We start from the raw sequence: 25871 nt of genomic DNA on the forward strand, positions 1-25871 counted from the left end.
CTTGTGTGTTTTGTGTAATGCAATTTTTATTATAGAATTTTATTTAATTTAACTTTTATTAGAATAACTTTGCAACATGCAAGTACCAAACTTTTGAAATCAGCACTAATGTTCCATCCATTGTTTTGTTAGAGTGTTTTTTTTTTTTTTTTCACCGTCTTACTCCATGTTTGAGTTGAAACTCTTCATATACAAAAAAAAATCATATTGAAAAACACTGTTTTTAAATGCATATCTGTCTTTTTCCTTTAGGTGTGTCATAAACCCCAGCAGAATTCATCTGTATAGCCGTCTGTTTCCCATCGGGTGAGGAGGGCGTCTGCCCATGCACACGCACGGCACCATGGGAAGCTCCCCAGAGGTGCTGTCTTGGACGTCCTGCCCCAGCCTGCTGGTGGGAAAGCTGAAGGAAGAGCTGAAGCTCACAGTCGTCGGTGACTCCATAAAGAAAACCAACAGTAACCTTTCTCCTCAAGCGCTGCTTCCGCCGGCGCCTCCTCCTCCGCAGATCATCGCAGACCTTGCTCCGCCAACCACCCTTCCCATGCCGCTGCAACAGCTTCAGCTCCCCTGCAGGGACGACGAGCCGGGCGGCACTAGCCCTCCGTGCACAGCCCTTAGCGAGGACTCGACACGGGAGCAGGGACACTTCGAAAACAGCGTGCTACAGCTGCAGGAGCATGAAGAGGTCGAGACGCCAGGGTCCTGCGGTCAGGGAGGCTGCGGAAGCGGTGGAGAGGAGAAAAACGAGGAAGGCGGGTGCCCAATGGACCACAGCGGAGATGACACACACCACCATCCACATGACGACATCAAACTGCACTTTCATAGAGCCGGGACAGGCAGTGGTGGGTTTCTGGAGGGGCTCTTCGGATGTTTGAGACCCGTGTGGAATATTATCGGGAAAACATACTCGACTGAGTATAAACTTCAACAGCAAGGTTAGTGATGAGTATTAAGTGCTGCTTACAAATTGTGTGATAATTGGGTTACACGTTACTTTAAGTTGTCTTTGTTACAGTGTAATTATTAGAGATCGACAGATATTCAGTTTTACCGATATTTTCACGATATTTAAACATTTTTCTGTCGTCAGATATGGGTTTTGTAATATCAAATCCACCGATATGTTGTTATCATTGTGTTAAAAACAAATTAAAAACCATGCAAATAATCTGTATTAGTATCAAATATAAAAAAAGTTCCCTATACATTTAAGTAATTTAAGTAATCATTTATGTAATCATGCACAATTTACAATTTAAAATATATGTGACAAGGGCACCGTAAAATGAAGTGTTACCAAAAATTTTAGTTTTTCCTGATAATTGGAAATTTTACCATAATTTAGTATCAGTTTTGTAATATCAAATCTACAAATATTATCATTGTGGCAAAAACAGAAGTAAAACAATAAATGAATATCGGTTCTGCCTATCTGTCATCCAGCACATGATCATGCAAATCTATATTGGTATAATTTTTTATTTTTTTTAAAGATCTCTAGTAAATATACATTTAAGTAATTCAAGTAGTAGTAACATTTAAATAATAGTAATTCTGCATGCAATTATGTATAGTTTACTTGAATTATAAAGTGTTACCGGAAACTGTAGTTTTCCCGATATTTAAGCATTTTGGATATCGGTTTTTAAATATCAAATCTACTGATATATCTTTATCATTGTGTCAAAAACAGAAGTAAAACAATGAATAAATATCGGTACTTCATATCAGTTATCAGGGACATAAACATGCAAATAATCTGTATCGGTTATATTTTTTTTAACGTAAGCAATTTAAGCAATTTAAGTAATTTAAGTAATAGCAACATTTAATTAATAGTGATTATGCAACATTTACTTTTTTCTTTTTTTCCCTCTTTTTTTTAAAGCATTTTCCATAGATATCGATTCCAATCAGATATCGGTTTTGTAATATCAAATCTAAGTCAAGTCAAGTCACCTTTATTTATATAGCGCTTTTAACAATACAGATTGTGTCAAAAGCAACTGCACAGTATTTAAACAGCACAATAGTGTGTAAGTAACGCATTATTGTAAATAATCAATTTTCAGTTAAAGGCAGTTCATCAATGAATTCAGTGATATCATCGTCAGTTCAGTTCAAATAGTATACGATATCGCTGGAAAGTGTCCCCAACTAAGCAAGCCAGAGGCGACAGCGGCAAGGAACCAAAACTCCACAGGTGACAGAAATGGAGAAAAAAACCTTGGGAGAAACCAGGCTCAGTCGGGGGACCAGTTCTCCTCTGGCCAGACCAAACCAGCAGTTTGTAACAATGTCTGATTGTAGAGAACTCATCAGGTTCCTGTGGAGTAGCGCCGACGGCCGTCTAGGTTGGCGAGGTCTTCATTGATGATCTGTCTCTGGAGCTCATCTGGTTGACATCCACGGCTATTGAAGTCATCTCCAGGTGGTGATCCATGATCTAAGCTGGGTACGGACTGGATCCGGGGGACTGGAGTGACCATCTGATCCGGATACAGGCTGGGTCTGGTGGCTACGGTGACCTCGGAATAAGAATGAAACAGACTAATATTAGCGTAGATGCCATTCTTTTTACGATGCAACGAGTGCATCAGATGTTATGGGAGGTGTTTTCGGTTCCGGTTGACCTAATTAATGCAGCCTAACAGTCCTTTAACGGATTTGAGTTATAGGAATGTGTTAATGTTTTATGTGTAAGCCAGGTTAAAGAGATGTGTCTTTAATCTAGATTTAAACTGACAGATTGTGTCTGCCTCCCGAACAGTGTTAGGTAGATTGTTCCAGAGTTTAGGCGCTAGATAAGAAAATGATCTGCCGCCCGCAGTTGATTTTGATATTCTAGGTATTATCAAATTGCCAGAATTTTGAGAACGCAGCGGACGTGAGGGACTATAATGCGATTTGACATTGATAGCATAGGTCGTAATTTCGATATATTTTTAAGATGGAAAAATGCGGTTTTGCAAATGCTAGAAATGTGGCTTTCAAAGGAGAGATTGCTATCGAATAGGACGCCTAGGTTCCTAACTGATGACGCCGAATTTACAGAGCAGCCATCTAGTATTAGACTGTGTTTTAGGTTATTACTTGTGGAGGTTTTAGGTCCAATAATTAACACCTCTGTTTTTTCAGAATTTAACAGTAAGAAGTTATTCGCCATCCGCCATTTACCTTTTAGACGCGGTTCATGTTTGTAACAGTAATCTTGGGGGGTGGACTCGTTTAAAATAATGTAATCGTCTGGTTTTAGCCAGGTTTCTGTCAAACAGAGCACATCTAGCTTATGATCAGTGATCATATCATTTACAAAAAGTGCTTTCGTAGAAAGGGACCTGATATTCAATAAGCCAAGTTTTATCAATTGTTTCTCTGTATTATATATATTTTTTACTTTTGTACTTGCAAGTTCACACACCTCTTTAACATTATTTTTAGTGGTCTCCGACTGGCGAAGTCGAACATCATTAGCGCCGACGTGAATAACAATCTTACTGAATTTACGTTTAGCATTAGCCAGCACTTTTAAATTGGCCAAGATGTCAGGTGCTCTGGCTCCCGGTAAACACTGGACTATGGTGGCTGGAGTCTCTATTTTCACGTTCCGTACAATAGAATCGCCAATTACTAGAGCACTTTCATCAGGTTTCTCAGTGGGTGCTTCACTGAGTGGGGAGAACCTGTTTGATGTTCTGATCGGAACGGAAGAGCGGTGTTTTGACCCGCGACTATGCCGTCTCACAGTCACCCAGTTGCCCTGCTTCACGGGCGTTGTTACCGGAACCGAACAATGTACAGGGCTTTCTGAGCTAGTCGCATCCAAAACCGTATCTAAGTCCCTCACATTCTTACTATCCTCCATTAAAGTTTGGATGCGTGACTCTAGTTCTGAAATCTTCTCTGTCAGCCTGACTATATTCCTGCATTTATCACATGTATAAGGCTCACTGCTGACAGAGATAGATAAGCTATACATGTGGCAAGCAGTGCAGACTACAATTGTAGGAGAAGAAGCTATTACTCACCGTGATTGTGGAATGATTCCAACTTACCACTGTTGTTGAATGAATTCCTGAAGAACAGATAAGGGGGAGAAAAAACGGAACGGAACAGGCTAAAGGAGTACTAAGAGAAAAAAAACATGAATGGAACGCAGATGGCAAGCTAATCGGCTAACGCAAAAAATAGTAAACAAAAAGCGTGAATGGAGTGCAAGTGGCAAATTAACCAGCTAATGGAATGCTAACACGCTGCACTCGTGATTATAGAATAAGGCGAGATTATAGAAATAGTCAGATTAGTTTGATGGATTAAGATCAGAAATAAAGTTAAGCTATATCTATCAATTTAAAAATGGCAGAATTAACAATAAGATAGAGAATCCAACAGAAAAACGAAGCTGCAGGGAGCTACAATCACAGACCACTCTGTAGCAAACAGCGAAACAGCGACACCCACAGGACAGGATATCTACCGATATAGTGTGCGAAAAACAGAAGTAAAACAGTAAAACGGTTATTAGGAAATTTATTAATTTAATTAGTTTAAGTAATAGTAATAATGCATATAATTTATTGTTTTTTTTTTTTTATTGTAGTAAAAACATGTAACAAGGACACTGTAAAATAAAGTGTTACCAAAAATGTTAGTTTTTCCCAATATTTTACCATTATCCGATATCTGTTTTGTAATATGAACATATTACATTTTTTGTTATCAATTTACTTTTTATTTAATTAAATTAAAGAAATAAAATATTTTAAAGTTAAAACAATCAAAATAAAACACTTGAAATAAAATAAATAAATAAATTTTGATTGCACATTTTGTTGGCGGTGTGTTCTGATTGGTCAGTAGACATGTGGGAGGTGCCGTTTGAGGAGATCTCTGAGCTGCAATGGCTGGGCAGCGGAGCTCAGGGCGCCGTGTTCCTCGGAAAGTTCCTCTCCGAAGAGGTCGCCATCAAGAAAGTCAGAGAGCAGAAGGAGACTGATATCAAACACCTGCGCAAGCTGAAGCACCCCAACATCATCAGCTTCAAGTATGTCACCACAGATGATCAGAGAGTGAGTATTTGAGTGCGGTGAACACAACTAAAGTGTAAACACTATTGTGTTTTAGGGGTGTTTGCACGCAGGCCCCGTGTTACTGCATCATCATGGAGTATTGTGCTCAAGGGCAGCTGTACGAGGTTCTCAGGGCCGGTCGTAAAATCTCCCCACGGCTGCTGGTGGACTGGGCCTCAGGGATCGCTAGCGGCATGAACTACCTGCACCTCCACAAGATCATCCACAGAGACCTCAAGTCACCAAAGTAAGACCTGTGGGATTTCAGGATTATTTGCAGTAATAGTATTTATTAATATTTTGAATTGGCTTTTTTTTCAAATGTTATATATAGGCATGTATTTTATAGGCATGAACCGTTTACAATTACAGTAGTCCAAAATGCAGCTGCAAGACTCCTCACTGGCACACGTAAATTGGAGCACATCACTCCCGTCCTACTCTCTCTGCACTGGCTGCCAGTTCATCTTAGAATAGATTTTACTTTTAGTTTTTAAGGCTTTAAATGGTCTGGCACCTTTTTACTTATCTGAACTTGTGTTAACATAGCTGCAAGATGTTTAAGGTCATCAAATCAGAAACTGTTAAAGGTTCCCAGATCTAGGCTAAAATGAAAGGGAGACTGGGCTTTTGCCGTAGTTGGTATAGCCTCCCCTTTTCTATCAGGATGATTACTACAGAATCTCATTTTAAAACAAAACTTAAAACCCACCTTTTAGAAAAAGCTTATAATATGTGACCCTGGAGCACAAAACCAGTCTTAAGTCGCTGGGGTATATTTGTAGCAATAGCCAAAAATACATTGCATGGGTCAAAATTATTGATTTTTCTTTTATGCCAAAAATCATTAGGAAATTAAGTAAAGATCATGTTCCATGAAGATTTTTTTGTAAAATTCCTACTGTAAATATATCAAAATGTAATTTTTGATTAGTAATATGCATTGTTAAGAACTTAATTTGGACAACTTTAAAGGTGATTTTCTCAGTCTTTTTGATTTTTTTGCACCCTCAGATTCCAGATTTTCAAATAGATGTATCTCGGCCAAATATTGTCCTATCCTAACAAACCATACATCAATAGAAAGCTTATTTATTGAGCTTTCATTTGATGTATAAATCTCATTTTTGTAAAATTTAACCTTATGACTGGTTTTGTGGTCCAGGGTCACATATATGAGTCGTCTTGAGCTCGTCTTTGTTGCACTTCTTTCCTCTGTATATACTATTTCCTGTGCTATCTCAATCTTTTTATCTGTTATCTGTTTTTTTGTTTTATTTATCTGTTTTTTTTTTGTTTTATGTTTTTTGATTTTTTTATGCCATTCTTTTTTATTGCTGTTGTAAAGCACAATGATCAACGACCGTTGTTTTATTGTGCTATATAAATAAATCAAAGAAGAAGAAGAATGTTAAATAGTATGATTTTTAATGTTTTTTTTAAAGAAGTCTCTTCTGCTTTGATCCAAAATGCAGCACAAAAAATCCATAATACAGTAATATTGTGTAATATTTTTATTTTAAATATTTCAACATTTTACTCTTTTTGCTGCACTTTAGATCAAATAAATGCAGGCTTGGTGAGCAGAAGAGTCCTCGTTAAAAAAAAACATAAATCTTACTGTCCAAAAACTTTTGGCTGGTAGTGTATTTTTTTTTTTTTTTTAGCAATTTTGTCATGTCCTTTTGTAATTTTTATTTGTTTATTTATATTTAGCTTTACTTTTTTTTTTTCAGCATTAGTTTTTGTAATGGTTTACTGTTTTTACCAGGTTTGTTTTTTTAATATAATGTGATTTTCAGAGAATTACATTGAATCTAATAGGGTCAATTTGTCTTACAAAATACAACGATTGTACCCAGATTTTTCACCATATATATATATATAATTTTTTTTTTTTTTTTTTTTTTTTTTTGTATTCTGTAACTTTATTATAACAAAAATGCATACTTTATCAGGTGCTCAAAATTACTTAAAAACACTCAAATCACTTACAGTACATATGGAAATACTGTAAATGGGCAATACTGAAGTGTTTGGCATTTCTGAATGTGTGTTTTCTTTTGCAGTGTGCTAGTCACTCAAAGCGACAACGTGAAGATCTCAGACTTTGGGACATCTAAGGAGCTCAGTGACAAGAGTACGAAAATGTCATTTGCGGGTACGGTGGCCTGGATGGCTCCCGAAGTGATCCGAAATGAGCCGGTGTCAGAGAAAGTAGACATCTGGTGAGTGTGAACTAATGCAGTGACATTGATGATAATAATATGCATGTTTCTTGAACAGCTAATCTGCATATTAGAATGACTTCTGAAGGATCATGTGACACTGAAGACTGGAGTAATGATGAAAAGTCAGCTTTGATCACAGGAATAAATTATTTCACAATATATATTCACATAGAAAACAGATATTTTAAATTCTAATAATATATCAAAATTTGTACAATATTTTTGATCAAATAAAAGCAGACCTTTTTTCGAAAAAGTTAAAAACTGTCACCAACTCCATGCTTCTGATCAGTAGTGTCAGGGCTCTACAGTGTGTTAAGTAATGTATTGTCTGACTATAACACTATTGTCTGATTTTGCTCTATTTCGTCGTCAAAAGTAGTCTGAAACAAGTCACAACTGAGCCGCTGCGCATCTCCATTCAAACATAGCGGTGTTACGTTTATGAATGAACGCACGTTTTTAAACGTTATTCTGAATGAACCATCCATTCGAACAAATCAAATGAATGATATAATTCAGTAATTAAATCAATGTCTTGCCGCCACCTGTTGGCAGATCTTTTCAGTTGTTTAAATCATTTAATATTTCTGTATTCAAAATTTGATATTCAAAACATTAATCTCGACATGAATTTATGAATGTGATTGCACTCATGCCACCTCTGAACCTCAGTAAACATATCAAAAGGTAAAAACTAAATTCCTCTGTAAATCACTCCAAGGAGTCAAATATCACCTTGTAATTGTAATATTTTTCATCAAATTTTTTTGATTATTGTTTAGAATGTGCTCCTAAAATTTTGACTGTGCTAAGTTAGGAGCACAAGTGCAAGAAAAGTAACAAGAAAAGCCCTGAGTGCATGTGCTGCAAGCTGTTAACCGATAGTTGTCTTGTGTTTTTAGGTCATTCGGGGTGGTGTTATGGGAGCTGCTGACTGGCGAGATCCCCTATAAAGATGTGGATTCATCAGCCATCATCTGGGGTGTGGGGAGTAACAGCCTCCATCTGCCTGTGCCATCCACCTGTCCCGACGGCTTCAAAATCCTCATGAAACAAACCTGGTGAGACTTAAAGTCATCTACAACCCGTGCTGGAAACCAGGGTTGGGGCCATTCATGAACTGAATTGAGAATGAATGGTAAATTCCAATTCACTTCCTGGAATGGAATTGGAATTGCAATTGCATGCAGCTGACAGGAAATGGAATTGGAATTCAATTGGAATGTCAGGAAACAGAATTGAAATCAAATAAATTCCACTAAATTCCACTTAAATTGCTAAATAAAATAATTTGACTTGATTTGCTTAATATTTTAATAGTGCATTAAATATTGTAAATCACATAAACAACAAACATATAAAAGAAATACAAAGTACTGTATGTTTGGTATGTTAAGCGTGATCATTTCACATGCCAAAATTCAGGAAATGATGATAATTCGATGCAATAAAAAGTGAATGAAATACATTAATGAACATGACTCATTTTTTGTGAGTTGAGACATATGTGACCCTGGACCACAAAACCAGTCATAAGGTTAAATTTTACAAAACTGAGATGTATACACCATATAAAAGCTCAATAAATAAGCTTTCTATTGATGTATGGTTTGTTAGGATAGGACAATATTTGGCCGAGATACATCTATTTGAAAATCTGGAATCTGAGGGTGCAAAAAAATCAAAATACTGAGAAAATCACCTTTAAAGTTGTCCAAATTAAGTTCTTAACAATGCATATTACTAATCAAAAATTACATTTTGAAATGTTTGCAGTAGGAATTTTACCAAAAATCTTCATGGAACATGATCTTTACTTAATTTCCTAATGATTTTTGGCCTAAAAGAAAAATCTATAATTTTGACCCATACAATGTATTTTTGGCTATTGCTACAAATATACCCCAGCGACCTAAGACTGGTTTTGTGGTCCAGGGTCACATATATTATGTGGTAATCATATATTGAATGTATAGTACATCCAGAAATTTATCACCACTGTCATTCAATTATTTTTATTTACTTGCATTTGATCAACTCTATTTAATACATGGTATTTGTAAAGCATCATAAATAAAGTTCAAATGTATGTCTCTAAATGCAATCACAAATAAATGCTCAGAAACGGCAATAAACGGAATTCAGTGGAATTTCCCTGAATTGAATTCCACTTCCTGTAATTCCAATTCAATTCCAACTCTGTTTCCTGTAATTTTTGTTGAATTCCAATTCCAATTCCATTTCCTTCTTTAAATTGGAATTGTTGAGTTCATTCCTGAATTGACCCCAACCCGTGCTGGAAACGGCGCTGTTTTGACCACAGAATGCAATGATTGGCCAGTCCGAATTCAGTATTTCTGAGAGTTATCTAAAACAAGGATTTATTTGGTTGCTTTTGTACCTGCAGGCAAGGTAAACCCAGAAACCGGCCTTCCTTCAGGCAGATCCTTCTCCACCTGGATATCGCCTCGGCTGATATTCTCGGGACGCCACAGGAAACCTACTTCAAATCTCAAGTGAGCAAATGTTGATGTTTAAATAGTACTGAGCTGCTGTTTAGATTGAGTTCATTCAGAAAGAGTCATTGTGTTGTCCAACGGCATCCATACAGCCTCCAGTATAATAAAATGCAAAAGTATCACGAACCAATTGTCTCTTAGTTCTCTAATAGTTCTGTAAATAAGAACTAAATCACTCAAATAAAATTGCAAATTGCATTCAACAAACATGCAGTCTGAAAACTATATGTGCAAGTGTGACTCATGAACAAATGACTCTTTTGAGTCAGTTCTTTAAGAATCTATCAAAATGAATCACAAATCAGCCTTAGTAACTGAGTTACTGGTTTTAAATATTAAGAGCTGTTAATAAAACCATTATTGAAAAAGAATTGTTCCATTTTAAATGCTGTTTATTCATGCATATTTTAATTATTCTTTAAAAAAATTGTTCTTTGTCATATGTGACCCTGGACCCAAAACCAGTCTTAAGTCGCTGGGGTATATTTGTAGCAATAGCCAAAAATACATTTTATGGGTTAAAATTATTGTTTTTTCTTTTATGTCAAAAATCATTTGGAAATTCAGTAAAGATCATGTTCCATGAAGATTTTTTGTAAAATTCCTACTGTAAACCTATCCAAATGTAATTTTTGATTAGTAATATACATCGTTAAGAACTTAATTTGGACAACTTTAAAGGTGATATATATATATATATATATAAAAAATTTATTTTTTTAATATTGTATTTAGCTTGAATTATTTTTGTTCTGTTTTAGCTAAATCAACATTTCTAATTTCTAAAATCTTATTTCTACTTTTCCCCTAATTTCTAATTAGTTTGTCATTTTTAAGTTTTCTTAAGTTTAAGTTTTTCATCTTATATTTATATTTCATTTAGTTTCAGCTTTACAAAAATAATTTTTAAAACACTTTTTCAATAATATTGTCTGTGGCAATTAGCTTAGATCCCTATATATATATTTTTTTTTACATTTTTATTTGTTTGTTTTAAACCATCTTTATTAGTTTTTCCATTTGTATATGTTCTGTTTCGCTTAGATTTATTTTTATTTCAGTTTTAGTTACAATTTTCTTTTAGCAAGTTTTTAAGTCAACATTACTTTTTTAAAATCTATTTTTCAATTCCCTTAAACATTTTTAATAGTTTCAGTGGTCACACTTCAGTTTTGGGAAAAATTCTCGCTAATAACTAACTATCAAGTACAACTTTTGCCTCAAACTCCTAATTTGCTGCTTATTAATAGTTAGTAAGTAGTTTAAGTTTAAGAATGTTAAAGGATGTGTCTGATGTGTCTGAGGGATCTAAAATATATGCATGGTAAAGAGCAACTAGCTAATAGTAAGAATTGGTCTCTAAACTAAAGCTTTACCATTTTAATTAACAATAACCATATTGTCTGTGGCAGTCGGAGTGGAGAGAGGAAGTAAAGAAACATTTTGAGAAGATCAAGAGTGAAGGCACCTGCATCCATCGACTGGACGAGGAGCTGATTCGACGCAGAAGAGACGAGCTCAGGTGAGACCAGACGAATCAAATACAGACAACAGGATGAAGAGAGCTTTAGCTGGAGGTGACAGTGTGTTATGTGCTGTGTGTTTCAGACACGCTCTGGATATCCGAGAGCATTACGAGAGGAAACTGGAGCGAGCCAATAACCTGTACATGGAGCTCAGCGCTATCATGCTGCAGCTGGAGGTGCGAGAGAAAGAGCTGCTCAAGTAAGTCTGCCATGCTTTGCTTTCTTGATTAAAAATTTTTTTCAACTTTAATTTGAACTACTGAAGCTTCTTTACGCAACAGAATAGAAATAATCAAGGGAATTGTGACCCTGGACCACAAAACCACAGCCATATTTGTAGCAATAGCCAAAAATACATTGTCTGGGTCAAAATTATCAATTTTTCTTTTATGCCAAAAATCATTAGGATATTAAGTAAAGATCATGTTCCATGAAGATATTTTGTAAATTTCCTACCATAAATATATCAAAACCTAAATTTTGATTAGTAATATGGATTGCTAAGAACTTCATTTGGACAACTTTCAAGGCATTTTCTTAATATTTAGATTTTTTTGCACTCTCAGAGGTTCATGAGGGAAATGAGTTAATGAAAAAGCTAAAAATGCATTAAATAAAATTAGCAAATTAAAATTAATTTAAATAATAAATCATTTAAATAATAAATATAAGTATTTAAAAGGAATAATGCATTTATAATTTTAAAATAAATGGTAGTAATTAATTAGTTATCAAAATAAATACAGTATTTAAAAAAATAATATCTGTAATAAACAATTATTTAAAAGTAGATTTTAAAAAGAAAAGCAAATATTTATTAAATGTTAATTAAATTAAATTAAATAAAAAAATAATCAAATAAATAATACATATTACAATAATTATAAAAAATGAAATAATAAAATTATATTTTAAAATGTAAAAATATAATTTATAAAAATTAAATTATTTTAATACATTTTATTTTAATTGATTAAAAACAAAACTAATTAATTAGAATAAAAGTAAATAGTTATTAAAAAGTAAATAATAATAAAGCAATGATATCAAAATCAGATAATTGACATTTCATTAAGTTAATAAATTACGTAATTAAAAATAAAAATCAATAATAAAAATAAATATAAAGATGATGATAGTAATAATGATAATAATAATAATAATGAAACTAAATTTAAAATAAAACATTTAAAATTAAACACAAAAAGTAAATATTATGAGAACCGTGAACATGCAAGTGTGTTAAATTATTAAAATATTTACTTAATCTCATTTAAAAAATGTAAACTTGGAATTTTGAAAAAAAAAAAAAAATTAATTGTTAGATAAAATGTCATGATTACTTTTTAATTTTAATAATAAAGTTTCCATATTAACCCAATCATTGTAGTCAAGTCTCTTCAAAACGATTAATACAAGAAACAAAAAACAATCATATTTAATCATTTTCAATTATATGCACTAATATGACAATATTAGTGCAATATATATATACACACACACACATGCCAATGTATAAAAAGTGCTATATTTGAGTGATGATTTAAATTAAATAATTTAGATTTGATTGCATTTGAATGCATTTTGAATTATTTTTACAGTTTAAACATCTACTCACATTCATACAAGTCATGAAATAAAAAACTAGTCACTAAAATCTCATAAGTATGGTTATTCATTTTGCATTACATCTAATTTTGCGTGAGTTTCTTCTGGTAATCTAATCATATAATGAGATTTTAAAATCACGTAAAGTACTTTTAGTTCATACTTTATACTGCAGAATTTGCTTTTCTGATGCCGATTATGCTGTGTGCGTCTCTCTTTCTTGAGTTTGTTCTTTCATTGGCATGAAATTACTCATGAAAGGCTGTAATGAGTCTGAACTCTGACCTCGTCTGTGCCTGAACGCAGACATCTCGCTCAAACTCTTAATTAAATGTAATCTGCTTAAAGCTGGACTCGGCTCGTGCCGTTTCCCTGACCCACATTCTCACTCGATGAGATCACAATGATCATTCAGTCAAATCTCGCTTCTGCTTTTACTACCACAAACCTGAAACTGAGCGTTTCCCGTGTTTTATTGCAGGAGGGAGCAGGCCGTGGAGAAGAAGTATCCTGGCACGTACAAACGCCACCTGGTTCGGCCCATTGTGCGGCCCAACGCTGTTGAGAAGCTCATTAAGAAAAAGAGCAGCATGAATCATAAGCCTGGAACACAACAGCCAAAGAGGTGAGCGATCTGTGAAGGCACAGGCTGTTTTGGGTGTTTTTATCATAATATATTTAATAGTTTAAGCCAGGGATTCTCAAATTGATTTTTTACGACCCCCAGGGGTTCATGAGGGAACTGCAAGGGTTTGTGAGTTAATGAAAAAGCAAAAAATGTATTAAATAAAATTAGCAAATTAAAATTCATTTAAATAATAAATCATATATATAAATAATCAATATAAGTATTTACAAAAATAAATAATAATACAATTACAATTTTAAAAGAAAAAGGTAGTACTAAACTATTACTAAAAAATCTAATAAAAAAATAAAGCAAATAATTTATCAAAATATTTACATATTACAATAATTATTAAAAAGAGAAATAATACAATGATATTTTTAAAATAAAAAGCTAATAATGATTTTAAAAATGAGTTATTAAAATAAATGCATTAATTAATTTATTTAAATAGTAAATATCAGCAATACACCATTATTTTAAACAAAATCAAATAATTATTTTTTTAAATAAATAATTACAAATGAAATTTAAAAATAATGGATTAATTTAAATAATACATTATAAAATAATTAAATAGCAATTAAACTTGTACTAACGTTTTAAAAAATAATTTATTTAAAGTAACAAATATGAATAATAAACAGATTAAACAATAATAAAAAATAATTTTAAAATGAAAAGCACACTGTGAATAAAAAAAGTAAATAATTAGAAAATAATTTTAAAACGATGTGAGCAATAAAAATATTACTGAAAATAAACAGCAATAATGAATGAAAAAATTATCAAAATACATTAATAATTTATTGAAAATAATAAATATCTGTAATACACAATTTTTTTTAATAAAATAATTAAAAAAAATAAAAATCTATAATTCATTATAAATTAAATTAATTAATTAAAAATAATGGATTATTATAAATATCACACAAAAAAAATAATAATTAAATAGTAATAATTAAACTTGTACTAAAGTTTAAAAATGTATTTTAAAATAACAAATATGAATAATAAACAAATTAAACAATAATAAAAATCATTTTTAAAATAAAAAGCAAAAGATGAAATTTAAAATGTAAATAATTAAAAAATAATTTTAAATCAATATGAACAATTAACTATATTACTGAAAAAACAGTTAATAATGAACTAAAATAAAGTTAGTTATCAAAATAAATACATTAATCATTTACTAAAAATAATAAATATCAGTAATACATCATTATTAAAAATATAATTAAATTAATTAAATAATGCATTATTATGACTATAACATAAAAAAATAATTAATAATAACTAAACTTGTATTAAAGTTTAAAAAAATAATAATTTATTAAAAATAGCAAATATGAATAATAAACAAATTATTAATAACAATTTTAAAATAAAAAGCAAATAATGAATTAAAAATACATGAACAATAAAAAATATTACTGAGAAAATAAAGCCTTAAAATTTAAAAAAAAAAAGTCTAAAGTGTTAAATTAACAATTATTGAAAAATAATAAATACAAATTATTAAAATTATTATTTCTGAAAAAATACTTTTAAAATAAAAACAATCACTAAAACACGCACAATTAATTTGCCTGCATTCCATGTGAACCATGAACATGCAAATGCATTTTTAAATTATTGAATTATTAGCTTAGAACTTTAGGTTTTGAACCTGAGGGCTTCTGTCCAATAAATTTGTGAAGCCTTGGTTTAAGCGATATGAGTCTGAAAGAGGTTTTACTGAACATCATTAAGAGCGTAATGTTCTACAAATGCAGTTTACCTTTTATTTTAGTATTTTTATTTTCTTTCAACAAGTACACAGTCCCTTGACATGACATTTGTGTGTCAACATGTGATTATTTCCCATTAATATGTAAGCACGGATGGATCATTTGTAATTAAAGTCAGTGATACTGTACTGAAAGAAACATAATCCGTGATGAATTGTTCATGAGGTCATTAACGCAGTGCATGTGATCTCCTGCAGACCGGATCTGCTGCGCTCCGATGGCATTCCCAGCGTCGAGCCTCTTCCGGCTCCGTCCCCGCTGTCGGGAAGCCCAAAAGTATCCACCCCGCCTGGGAAAACTCGCTACCGCAGTAAACCCCGCCACCGGAGGGCCAACAGCAAAGGGAGTCACAATGACTTCCCAGGAGCCCTTAAAACCAATTCAGCCCCATCTGAGGAGCAGCAGCCCCTACAGGAGCAAAGCTACCTTCACCATCATCACCCTCCGCCCGAGGGGCCGCTGTTACCAGTGCAGAATCGCGTAAGCGCTGTAGCCACCTGCGCCAACAACCTGCGATACTTCGGTCCGGCCGCCGCCCTCCGCAGCCCACAAACCGACCATCTTCAACGGAGGCTGTCTGGCTCCAGTCCCGATCTCATTTCCACTGCCGTGGACGCAGATTCGCGCCACCGCAGGTCCTCTATACCTCCGTCCGCGGGCTCCGGTCCGGGGCCGCTGTGTCCCTGCTGCCAGGCGCATCCGTTCCCCGGCTGCATGCACTGCCAGGAGACGCCAGCCGCTCCCAGTCACCCCGAACTCCCGCATTATTCACTGCTGAGCACATGTGAAGGGACACCACCAGCCGTTAAGAGGGCAATGGAGCCCACGGTTGAGGGCGAAGGAACGGGAGAGAAGCCGGAGCAGCGATCCCAGAGAGGAAGCTCTTCCAGTGGGCTGCTGCATTCACTCAGACCCCTGAGAACCGTGAGTCTGAATGACACTTGTTACATTCATTAAAAGTGACAGTAGAGACATTTAGAATGTTACAAAAGAGTAACATCTTTTGAACATTCTAAGATTTCTGAGAAATAAAATGTATCATAAATATTTAGCAGCACAACTGTTTTTTTAACATTGATAATAATCAGAAATGTTTCCTGAGGTGCAAATCAGCATATTAGAATGATTTCTGAAGGATCATGTGACACTGAAGACGTAACGATGCTGAAAATTCAGATTTGCATCGCAGGAATAAATTATATTTTAAAATAAAGTAATACAGAATAGAGTTTTTTTTTGTAATAATATTAAAATAAAAAGCCAAAATAAAACAGTGTGAATTTTTGTTATTGAATAAACAGAACAAAACACCTAAACTTTATATATATATATAAAAAAAAAATAATAACATTTAAAAATATATATAATATTTGACATTAATTAAAAATAAAATAATTTCTAAATAAAAAATAATCAAAATAAAACAACTGCTAAAAATATATTTAACAAAGTAAATATTACAAAAATAAAAACAAAATAATACACTTACAAACCAATATATAAGATGATGATAATAATAATAATAATAATAATAATAATAATAATAATAAGATTAATTAAAAATAAAAATTAATTTTTACTTTTAAACATTGTGCAAACTTGGTGAGCCAAAAAACTAAGTATTAGTTAAATTAATTAATAATTTATTCATTTAAAATAACAAATATTAAAAATAGACAATTATTTGAAAAATATAATTGAAAAAAATATATGCAATTAAACAAAAATAATAGAAAAATAATATTAATAATATTCATAATTATTGGAAAATACAATAATTTAAAAATAAAAATACAAATAAAGTAATAATAAAGTTGTAAGAAAAATATAAATAATACTAATAATTTATTTATTGTTAATTATAAATAATATCAGTAATAAACGTGTAAAAAATAAATGTAATTAAAACAAAAAGTGTAGAGAATTTTTTTTTATATTAATAATTATTGATAAATACAATCATTTAAAAATACAAATACAGTTGTAATAAAATAAATAATAAAGTTGTAATATCAATAATACTAATAATTATTATAAAATTCAGTAAGTAGATAATAAAAAACAATATAAATAAAAAAATTACTGAGAAAATAAATAATAAACAATTTTCTTATTAAAAATGTATAAAATGAATTAAAGTGTTAAATAAATTAATAATTAATTAAAAATTATTTAGATAAAATACAATAATTTTAAAATTAAAATAAAGTTGTAATAAATATCAATAACACAAATACCTATTTATTATTAATTTATTCAAAATAATAAATATCAGTAATAAACTATTTAAAAAATAATCATTTTTAAAATGAAAAGCAAACAATTAAAATTAAATGAATTAAATCAAAAGTAATTAATTCAAATAAATAACTCGTAATAAAAATAAAAATAATGATGTGTTCTAAACAGCATTTGTTTGAAACGGAAAGCATTTTGTAAGTCTTTACTGTCATTTTTTTTTATCAAAATAATGCATCCTTGCTGAATAAAAGTAATAATTTTTTTTTTTTAAAGCAGTAGTTTTAGTATTTATCCAGTGGAATCAGACAAATATGAAGGGGATATGAAACTATCTGCATATGATCCAGGTGTTTTATCCGTGTGTGTGATGTTAACATAAACATGTATGTGTCCATCAGGCGGGAGACGAGTCGTCTGAGGAAGAGGAAGGAGAGGTTGACAGTGAGGTGGAGTTTCCACGCAGACAGCGGTGAGTCTGTTATAATGATTAAGAATTGTGAATATCTCTCATGATTCCCCAAAACCCTCAACTTAATCAAATGATTTCTAAACCTGTGTTTCTGTAGACATTAGCCACAGAATAAGTCGTTTTTAAATGTCTGTTTCCAGGCCTCATCGCTGTATGAGCAGCTTCCAGTCGTACTCCACCTTCAGCTCGGAGAACCTGTCTGTGTCTGACGGCGAGGAGGGAAACACCAGCGATCACTCTCACAGCGGCCCGCTGGAGCAGCTCAGCGCCAGTCAGGAGGAGCATCTGGACGAGCTGCTGTCCCACACGCCTGAGATCCCCATCGACATCTCCACGCAGTCCGACGGCTTGTCCGATAAAGAGTGCGCCGTCCGCCGGGTCAAGACCCAGATCTCTCTGGGCAAACTGTGTGCTGATGAGCACAGCTATGAGGTGAACACTACAGGCTTTCTCTCTTCTGTTTCGTCCAAACTCATTAACATGATCCAAGGAACTGCAGAGCATCCATGAGAAGGCTAATAATTAATTCAGAAACTTTTAAATAAATACATAATTTTACAAGTAAAAAACGATTAAATAAAAATATTCTATTTTTTTAATAAATGTAGTACATCATTTTAAAATCTTAAAAATAAAATACTTAAAAGAGTTTATTTTAAATAAATTCAAATTAAAATAAATAGATAATTTAAAAATAAAAGCAACCAGGTGATTGCTAAAAATAAATAAATAACAAAACTGAAATGATTTTAAGTAATTTAAAAGAAATCAATCGGAACACTTAATAAAATGATTATGTATTTTATTTTAAATAAAGTCAAATAAATACATGATTTTAAAATAAAACAATCAAAATGAAACACTTAAAAGACAATATATTGTATTTGAATTAAATTAAAATTAAAATAAAAAGCCAAAATAAAACAGTGTGAATTTTTGTTATTGAATAAACAGAACAAAACACCTAAACTTTATATATTAAAAAAAAACATTTAAAAATAAATATAATATTTGACATTAATTAAAAATAAAAGTATTTCTAAATAAAAAATAATCAAAATAAAACAACTGCTAAAAATATATTTAACAAAATAAATATTACAAAAATAAAAACAAAATAAAACACTTACAAAACAATATATAACATGATGATAATAATAATAAGATTAATTAAAAATAAAAAAACACTTAATTCTAAAATAAAACAATCAAAATGAAACACTAAAAAGACTAATATATTGTATTTTAATTAAATAAAAAATTAAATAAATCAATTTAGAAATAAAAACGATCAAAATGAAACAATGTAAAAATTGTGAAAAAAAATTAAATTAACAAAATAAAACTTATTAAACATGATTTATTAGAAATAAAACAACATTTAAAAATAATATAAATGTAATAAAATTGAAATAAACACGTAATTTAAAAGTAACACAGAAATAAAAACTAATCAATACACTTACAAAAACACTAATATTTCAGATTTAATTAAAATAAAATCAATTATTTTAAAATAAAAACAACACACTTATTCAATTAAAATAATAATTAAATTATTAATGAATGATAATAATTTAATTAAGGTCAATTAAAAATAAAATAATTTCTAAAAAATATAATCCAAATAAAACAACTGCTAAAAATATATTTAACAAAATAAATATTACAAAAATAAAAACAAAATAAAACACTTACAAAACAATATATAAGATGATAATAATAATAATAAGATTAATCAAAAATAAAAAAACACTTAATTCTAAAATAAAACAATCAAAATGAAACACTAAAAAGACTATATATTGTATTTTAATTAAATAAAAAATTAAATAAATCAATTTAGAAATGAAAACGATCAAAATGAAACAATGTAAAAATTGTGAAAAATTTTTTTAAATTAACAAAATAAAACTTATTAAACATGATATATTAGAAATAAATAAAATAACATTTAAAAATAATATAAATGTAATAAAATTGAAATAAACACGTAATTTAAAAGTAACACAGAAATAAAAACTAATCAATACACTTACAAAAACACTAATATTTCAGATTTAATTAAAATAAAATCAATTATTTTAAAATAAAAACAACACACTTATTCAATTAAAATAATAATTAAATTATTAATGAATGATAATAATTTAATTAAGGTCAATTAAAAATAAAATAATTTCTAAAAAATATAATTCAAAATAACACAAATTTCAAACAAAATTCAGTAAAAAAAAAAACACAGTTCAGAACTGAATCAACCGATTCAATGAAAAAACTCAGAATCATAATACATCCAGAGGACATTAATAGCGTTTAATGGGAATTATTTGTGAATAATTTTGCAGTCTTTGAATTAAATGAAAGGTAAGCGTCCTGTTTGTTCATTTCTCACTCAGAATCCGCTGCATTTCGGAGACTCCGACTGTGACACGTCGGACGCGGAATGTTCCGACGCCACCATCAGGAACAAACAACCCTGCGCACCTTCATCCTGGTGAGCCCGAGCCTTCGGAGGAAACACGGCAATAAACCACGCCCGCTGTAAACAGCCATGACCCGTCTGATCAACCCTCCTTCCCATAATCCTCCTCTCTCTCTGAGCATCTCAGGCAGATTCCTCTGAAGTGATAATGTAGCTAGAGTAACATGCATAATTTATTTTATTACGAGCAGGGGGATACCCAAAAACAACAAAAATCAGGAACTCCAATAATAATAATAACAACATAAATTCAGAGTATTAGCGCTCAAGTGTTCAAGGCAACTCGAAACCAGTAGGGTAGCTAGTTAGAAACGATTGAAGTCTGCAAGAATGTGTGTATATATGTCCGTGGGTACGTGAGCGAAAGTGTTAAGGAGCCATTCCACCACGGGACGCCACAGATGAACATGTCTCTGGCCACCTGCTACTTCCTGAGTTTACAGAAACGGCGCCCCTTCAGGGTAACTTTAGTTTGAGCACCAGCAGGAACGATGTCCTTCCTTGTTTCTTTCGCCCTTTTTTGACTTCCAAGACGTGTGGAAATATCCCAGCATGCCTGCTTGGTCATCATTCGATCAGCCAATCAGACTGCTGCTGCTGCTGCTGCTCGCCTCTACGGACCAATAGGAAGTCAAAGAACAACTGCTCTAGCGAAAACAACGTCTTTAACGATCAAATCAGTGTTTGACTTGAAACCCGGAGCAGCTTTTTTCTCATCTCAGGACTGTGTTTGAAGAGACGCTGCGGACGGCCGGAGGAGAGCGGGATGCTCGACATCAACCCGAAAGAGTTTGCTTTCTTCCGTCATCTTTGTTGACGTAAAAAGCGACTTCTGGTCAAAAGATTGGAGTAATTACATTTTTTTTTTTTTTTTAATGTTTGCTTACCAAGGCTGTGTTTCTTTGTTTAAAAATACAGTAAAATCAGTAAAATTGTGAAATACTATTGCAATTTCAAACTCATTTTATGTTACTATACAGTGCCCTCCACTAATATTGGCACCCTTGGTAAATATGAGCAAAGGTGGATGTAAAAAAATTAATCTGCATAATTTATCGTTTTGATTTTTCATTCAAAAAATTTGCAAAATTCAAACCTGTCATTAAAGTAAAACAATAGAACCTCGGGGAGAAATCTCATTATGAAATAAATGTTTTTCTCTAGTTCACGTTGGCCGCTATTATTGGCACCCAATTATTGCAACAACCTTTTTCCAAGATAACAGTTCTGTGTTTTCTCCAACAATGTCTAATAAGTTTGGAGAACACCTGACAAGAGATCAGAGTCCATTCCTTCTCCAGAATCTCTTTATTTCCAGCTTCATGTTGGTGCTTCTTCTCTTCAGTTTCTATACAGGGTTCAGGTCAGGGAACTGGGATGGCCATGATAGAAGCTTCATTCTGTGCTCAGTGGCACATTTTTATGTAGTTTTTGATGTTAGTTTTGGATCATTGTCCTGCTGGAAGGTTTAGATTTTTTTTCTGCTGGTATTTGATAGAATCCATGAAGCCATGTATCTAAACAAGATGTCCAGGACCTCCGGCAGAAAAATAGGTCCACGATATTAAAGACCCAGCAGTATGAGGGTACTTTTTTTTTTTTTTTCATCCCTGTCTGCAGCAAAACCATCTGGAGGGTTAGCTGCCAAAAAGCTAATTTTTAGTTTCATCTGACCATAGAAGCCAGTCCTGTTTGAAGTTCCAATCATTTCTGACAGTTGAATATGCTGGAGTTTGTTTTTGGGTGAGCCAGGAGGATTCTTCTTGAAACCCTCTGGAACAACATTGTGATGTTGTTTGATCATTTTATGATTTAACAATGCTCTGCAATTCTCCAACTGTGATCCTTGGAGAGTCTTTGGCCACTCAAACTCTCCTCCTTATAGGAGAGATATGGACAAACATCCTCTTCTAGGCATCTTTAGTTGATTGGAACTTCTTAATTATTGCCCTGATGGTGGGAATGGAGGATTTTCAATGCTTTAACAGTTTTCTTAAAGCCACTTTCTATTTTGTGAAGCTCAACAAACTTGTTCTGCACATCAGAACTACATTCTTTGGTTTTACTCCTTGCGATGGATGATTAAGGGAATTAGGCTTTTGTGTTCCTCATATTAATAATCCTGTGGAACAAAGTCATAGCCGGACAATTTTATACTCCTAGCCACATTGGTGTGCTAAAAAAATAATATTAATGGGAATATACTTCAGAGATATTTTACTTAGACAAATTTCTAGGGGTGCCAATAATTTTGGCCTAATGTGAACTAGAGAAAAACATTTATTTCATAATGAGATGAAGTTTCCATCGTTGTATGTCAATGAAAGGTTAGAATTTGAATGAAAGATCTAAAGGATAAACAATGCAATATTTACCAAGGGTGCCAATTTTAGTGGAGGGCACTGTATGTTAAAATTTAATTTATTCTTTAAATGCAAAGCTGAATTTTCCCTTAATCCTTTGGAAGTTATTCTAATATGCTGATTTGCTCCTTAGTTATTATTGGTGCTCAATTATTATTATTAATATTATCAGTATGGTTTAATGTTTTTGTGGAAATTCTGAAACATTTATTTAAAACAACAGCATCTTTCAGGAACATGTCTTTACTGAACAATTTAATGCATCTTTAATGAATGAAAGTGTTAACAGGGTTCATACTTAAAGTGCTTGAAGTACTTGAATTTGACTTTTTGAAATTATTATTAAAAGCGATATTCTTTAAGAGGTACTTAAAAAGTGCTTAAATTAACACAATTCAAAATTCATGCAATTCAAAAATGTGACCCTGTACCACAAAACCAGTCATAAGGTTAAATTTGACAAAACTGAGATTTATACATCATATGAAAGCTAAAATAAAATAAATAAGCTTTCTATTGATGTATGGTTTGTTAGGATCGGACAATATTTGGCTGAGATACATCTATTTGAAATCAGAAATCTGAGGATGCAAAAAAATCAAAATACTGAGAAAATCACCTTTAAAGTTGTCCAAATTAGGTTCTTAACAATGCATATTACAAATCAAAAATTACATTTTGATATGTTTACAGTTGGAATTTTACAAAAAATCTTCATGGAACATGATCTTTACTTAATTTTTCTAATGATTTTTGGCATAAAAGAAAAATCAAAAATTTTGACCCATGCAATGTATTTTTGGCTATTGCTACAAATATACCCCAGCGACTTAAGACTGGTTTTGTGGTCCAGGGTCACATATGTCATACTTTTTTGCTTATTTCAATTAATGTTATAAAACTAGTGAGCTAAGCCATTAGTAGCACACTGCAAAAAATGCTTTCCTTACTTAGATTTTTTGTCTTGTTTTCAGCCAAAATATCTAAAAATTCTTAGATTTTCTAGACGAGTTCAGAAAAAAACAAGTCAAAGTTGAGTTTTTGCTTAGAACGAGTTAATAATCTGCCAATGGGGTAAGAAACTTGTTTTTAACACCGATTATAATCAGAAATATTTCTTGAGTGGCAAATCAGCATATGAGAATGATTTCAGGTGCGTCATGTGACACTAATGATGCTGCAAATTCATCTTTGATCACTTAAATTATGTTTTTATAATACGTTGACATTAAAAACGGTTAAATAATATTTAAAAAAAATTAGTGTACTTAAATTCAATTAAAATAGCCTTGGTGAGCTTTTTTTTTAAGGATTTTCCAGTCTTTTGAGCAGTTGTGATGATGTTCTGGAGATGCAGTGTCCCTTTAGAGTTTGAAGGGATCGTTTACCCAAAAAAAAAACACACTGTAGAATTGATGTTTTTCCAAACCTGTTGACTTCCGCTCTTCCATGACCAAAAAAAAATCACCATAAAAGTATGATAAAATGACTTCTGTGTTCCATGCAACAAAGTCACACAGGTTTCGAATAGTTTTTTGGTGAAACGATCCCATCTGTAACGTGTCCGGTGTGGTTCTGCCGGCGTTTGCGTGTTGGTAGCGTGCCGTTCGCGGAGACCGCAGAAGCACAGACCTTTAAACAAGCCTGGTTTGTTTAAGGGTCGAGGGTGAATCAGCAATAACGTCGGTTTTGCGCTCAGGCTATTGAGAATCATTCGCTCAGGATGACTGTCTAGCGGGCTGGACAGACGCGAGGAGTCGGAAAAGGCGAGTCGGAACTAAAGTGCTTTGTAAAAGACCTCTATTTTTGCAGATTTGAGTTCATTATTTTTACACGTCAAAGAGTTTTTTTGAGTAAAAAAGAGAAAATAAAAAGGAATCCCGTGCTTTTTGCTGGTTTTAATGCTCAGGTTCAATGCTTTATAGTGCAAAAAGAGTCTCCGCTACAATAAAAAAAAAATGCTTTGTCTGTCTTATCCTAGTCGTTTGGAAAATTTCACACCGCATTTCAATCCCAAACCGGATTCAAATTGCAGTGTGAACGTAGTCTGTGTGTAAATTCTCTTTTGCAAATGTGATTTTGGTTTTGCAAATTTGTCGTTTCCTCACGAAAGGGACACTGCATCGTCCGGCATGTCTATATTTAATTGTTGCATTCATATTTACCCTGTGTTTAGATATTTAGATGTTCTAGTACTAGTTAAAATGCCTCGTTCATCATCAGTAAATGCAGCCGGATGTGTTTCTGAACCGGATACGGCATGTGAAATAAACTGTGAATGGTATTATTATTATTATTTTCCCCACATCTTACTAAAAGAAGCCTTGCGAGATCACTCTACAACTATAGCATGAGTGGTTTTGAACAAAAATGAACAAAGCGAAGGCCAGTGGAAACAAACTTTAGCTCATGAAACCAAAATTGACCTTTTTTGGTTTTCATTTTTAACCCTTTTTTCTTCATGATGGTAGGCCACGCCCTTTTCAATCCAAAAATATGAACGATTGCAAAAGCAAAATGGCTTTTCATGTTGATTTCATGTCTTTAAGAGGCTAAATCAGCCATTATTACTGTACAGCTTCCATCATTTCTGTTCAGGATGATGGTAACGTGCTACAAACGCAAGGTTTGCTTTGACGACTCGTAACGAAGGCAAACCGAAAACACGCAGCAACCTCATGTTCTCCGTTTACGTGTTTCGCTAAAGATCAGGCTTGGTTTTTTAGTGAGCGATGTATGAAGTCTTTCCGGCTACAGCGCCAACCACCAATCCTGTAAATTATGATTTTAATTTAATTTAATTTAAAAATGTCTTTCTTTTTTTTTTGTAGCTGGTCTACATGGTCATTAATTTATTTTGAAGCACTAGATGTTAATTTCTGCGTTTCTTTATCTCATAATTGTCTCATGTGTGTTAGAACTGTCTT

At 32.4% G+C, this 25871-nt stretch overlaps 1 protein-coding gene across 1 annotated transcript; it reads left to right on the forward strand.

Annotated features, from left to right (window-relative positions):
* Positions 1-298: 298 nt before the first annotated feature.
* Positions 299-21410, forward strand: LOC141340807 (mitogen-activated protein kinase kinase kinase 13-like). Its single transcript, XM_073845898.1, has 13 exons — positions 299-941; positions 4864-5050; positions 5131-5322; positions 7145-7303; positions 8212-8370; positions 9717-9825; positions 11241-11350; positions 11437-11553; positions 13444-13587; positions 15584-16310; positions 18026-18096; positions 18237-18528; positions 20496-21410. Exons 1-13 carry the CDS (start codon positions 326-328, stop codon positions 20595-20597), a joined length of 2985 nt encoding a protein of 994 aa, XP_073701999.1. The 5' UTR covers positions 299-325; the 3' UTR covers positions 20598-21410.
* The last annotated feature ends 4461 nt before the right edge of the window (positions 21411-25871 follow it).

Source organism: Garra rufa, chromosome 8 (genome assembly GCF_049309525.1).
Source record: "Garra rufa chromosome 8, GarRuf1.0, whole genome shotgun sequence".
Classification (NCBI taxonomy): domain Eukaryota; kingdom Metazoa; phylum Chordata; class Actinopteri; order Cypriniformes; family Cyprinidae; genus Garra; species Garra rufa.

Bases quoted from the DNA above. Each gene is read 5' to 3' on its own strand.
- LOC141340807 (XM_073845898.1), top strand. From the start codon at position 326: ATGCACACGCACGGCACCATGGGAAGCTCCCCAGAGGTGCTGTCTTGG. The intron at 11,554-13,443 runs GTAAGTCTGCCA...GTTTTATTGCAG, and splicing joins CGAGAGAAAGAGCTGCTCAA to GAGGGAGCAGGCCGTGGAGA. The intron at 16,311-18,025 runs GTGAGTCTGAAT...TGTGTCCATCAG, and splicing joins CACTCAGACCCCTGAGAACC to GCGGGAGACGAGTCGTCTGA.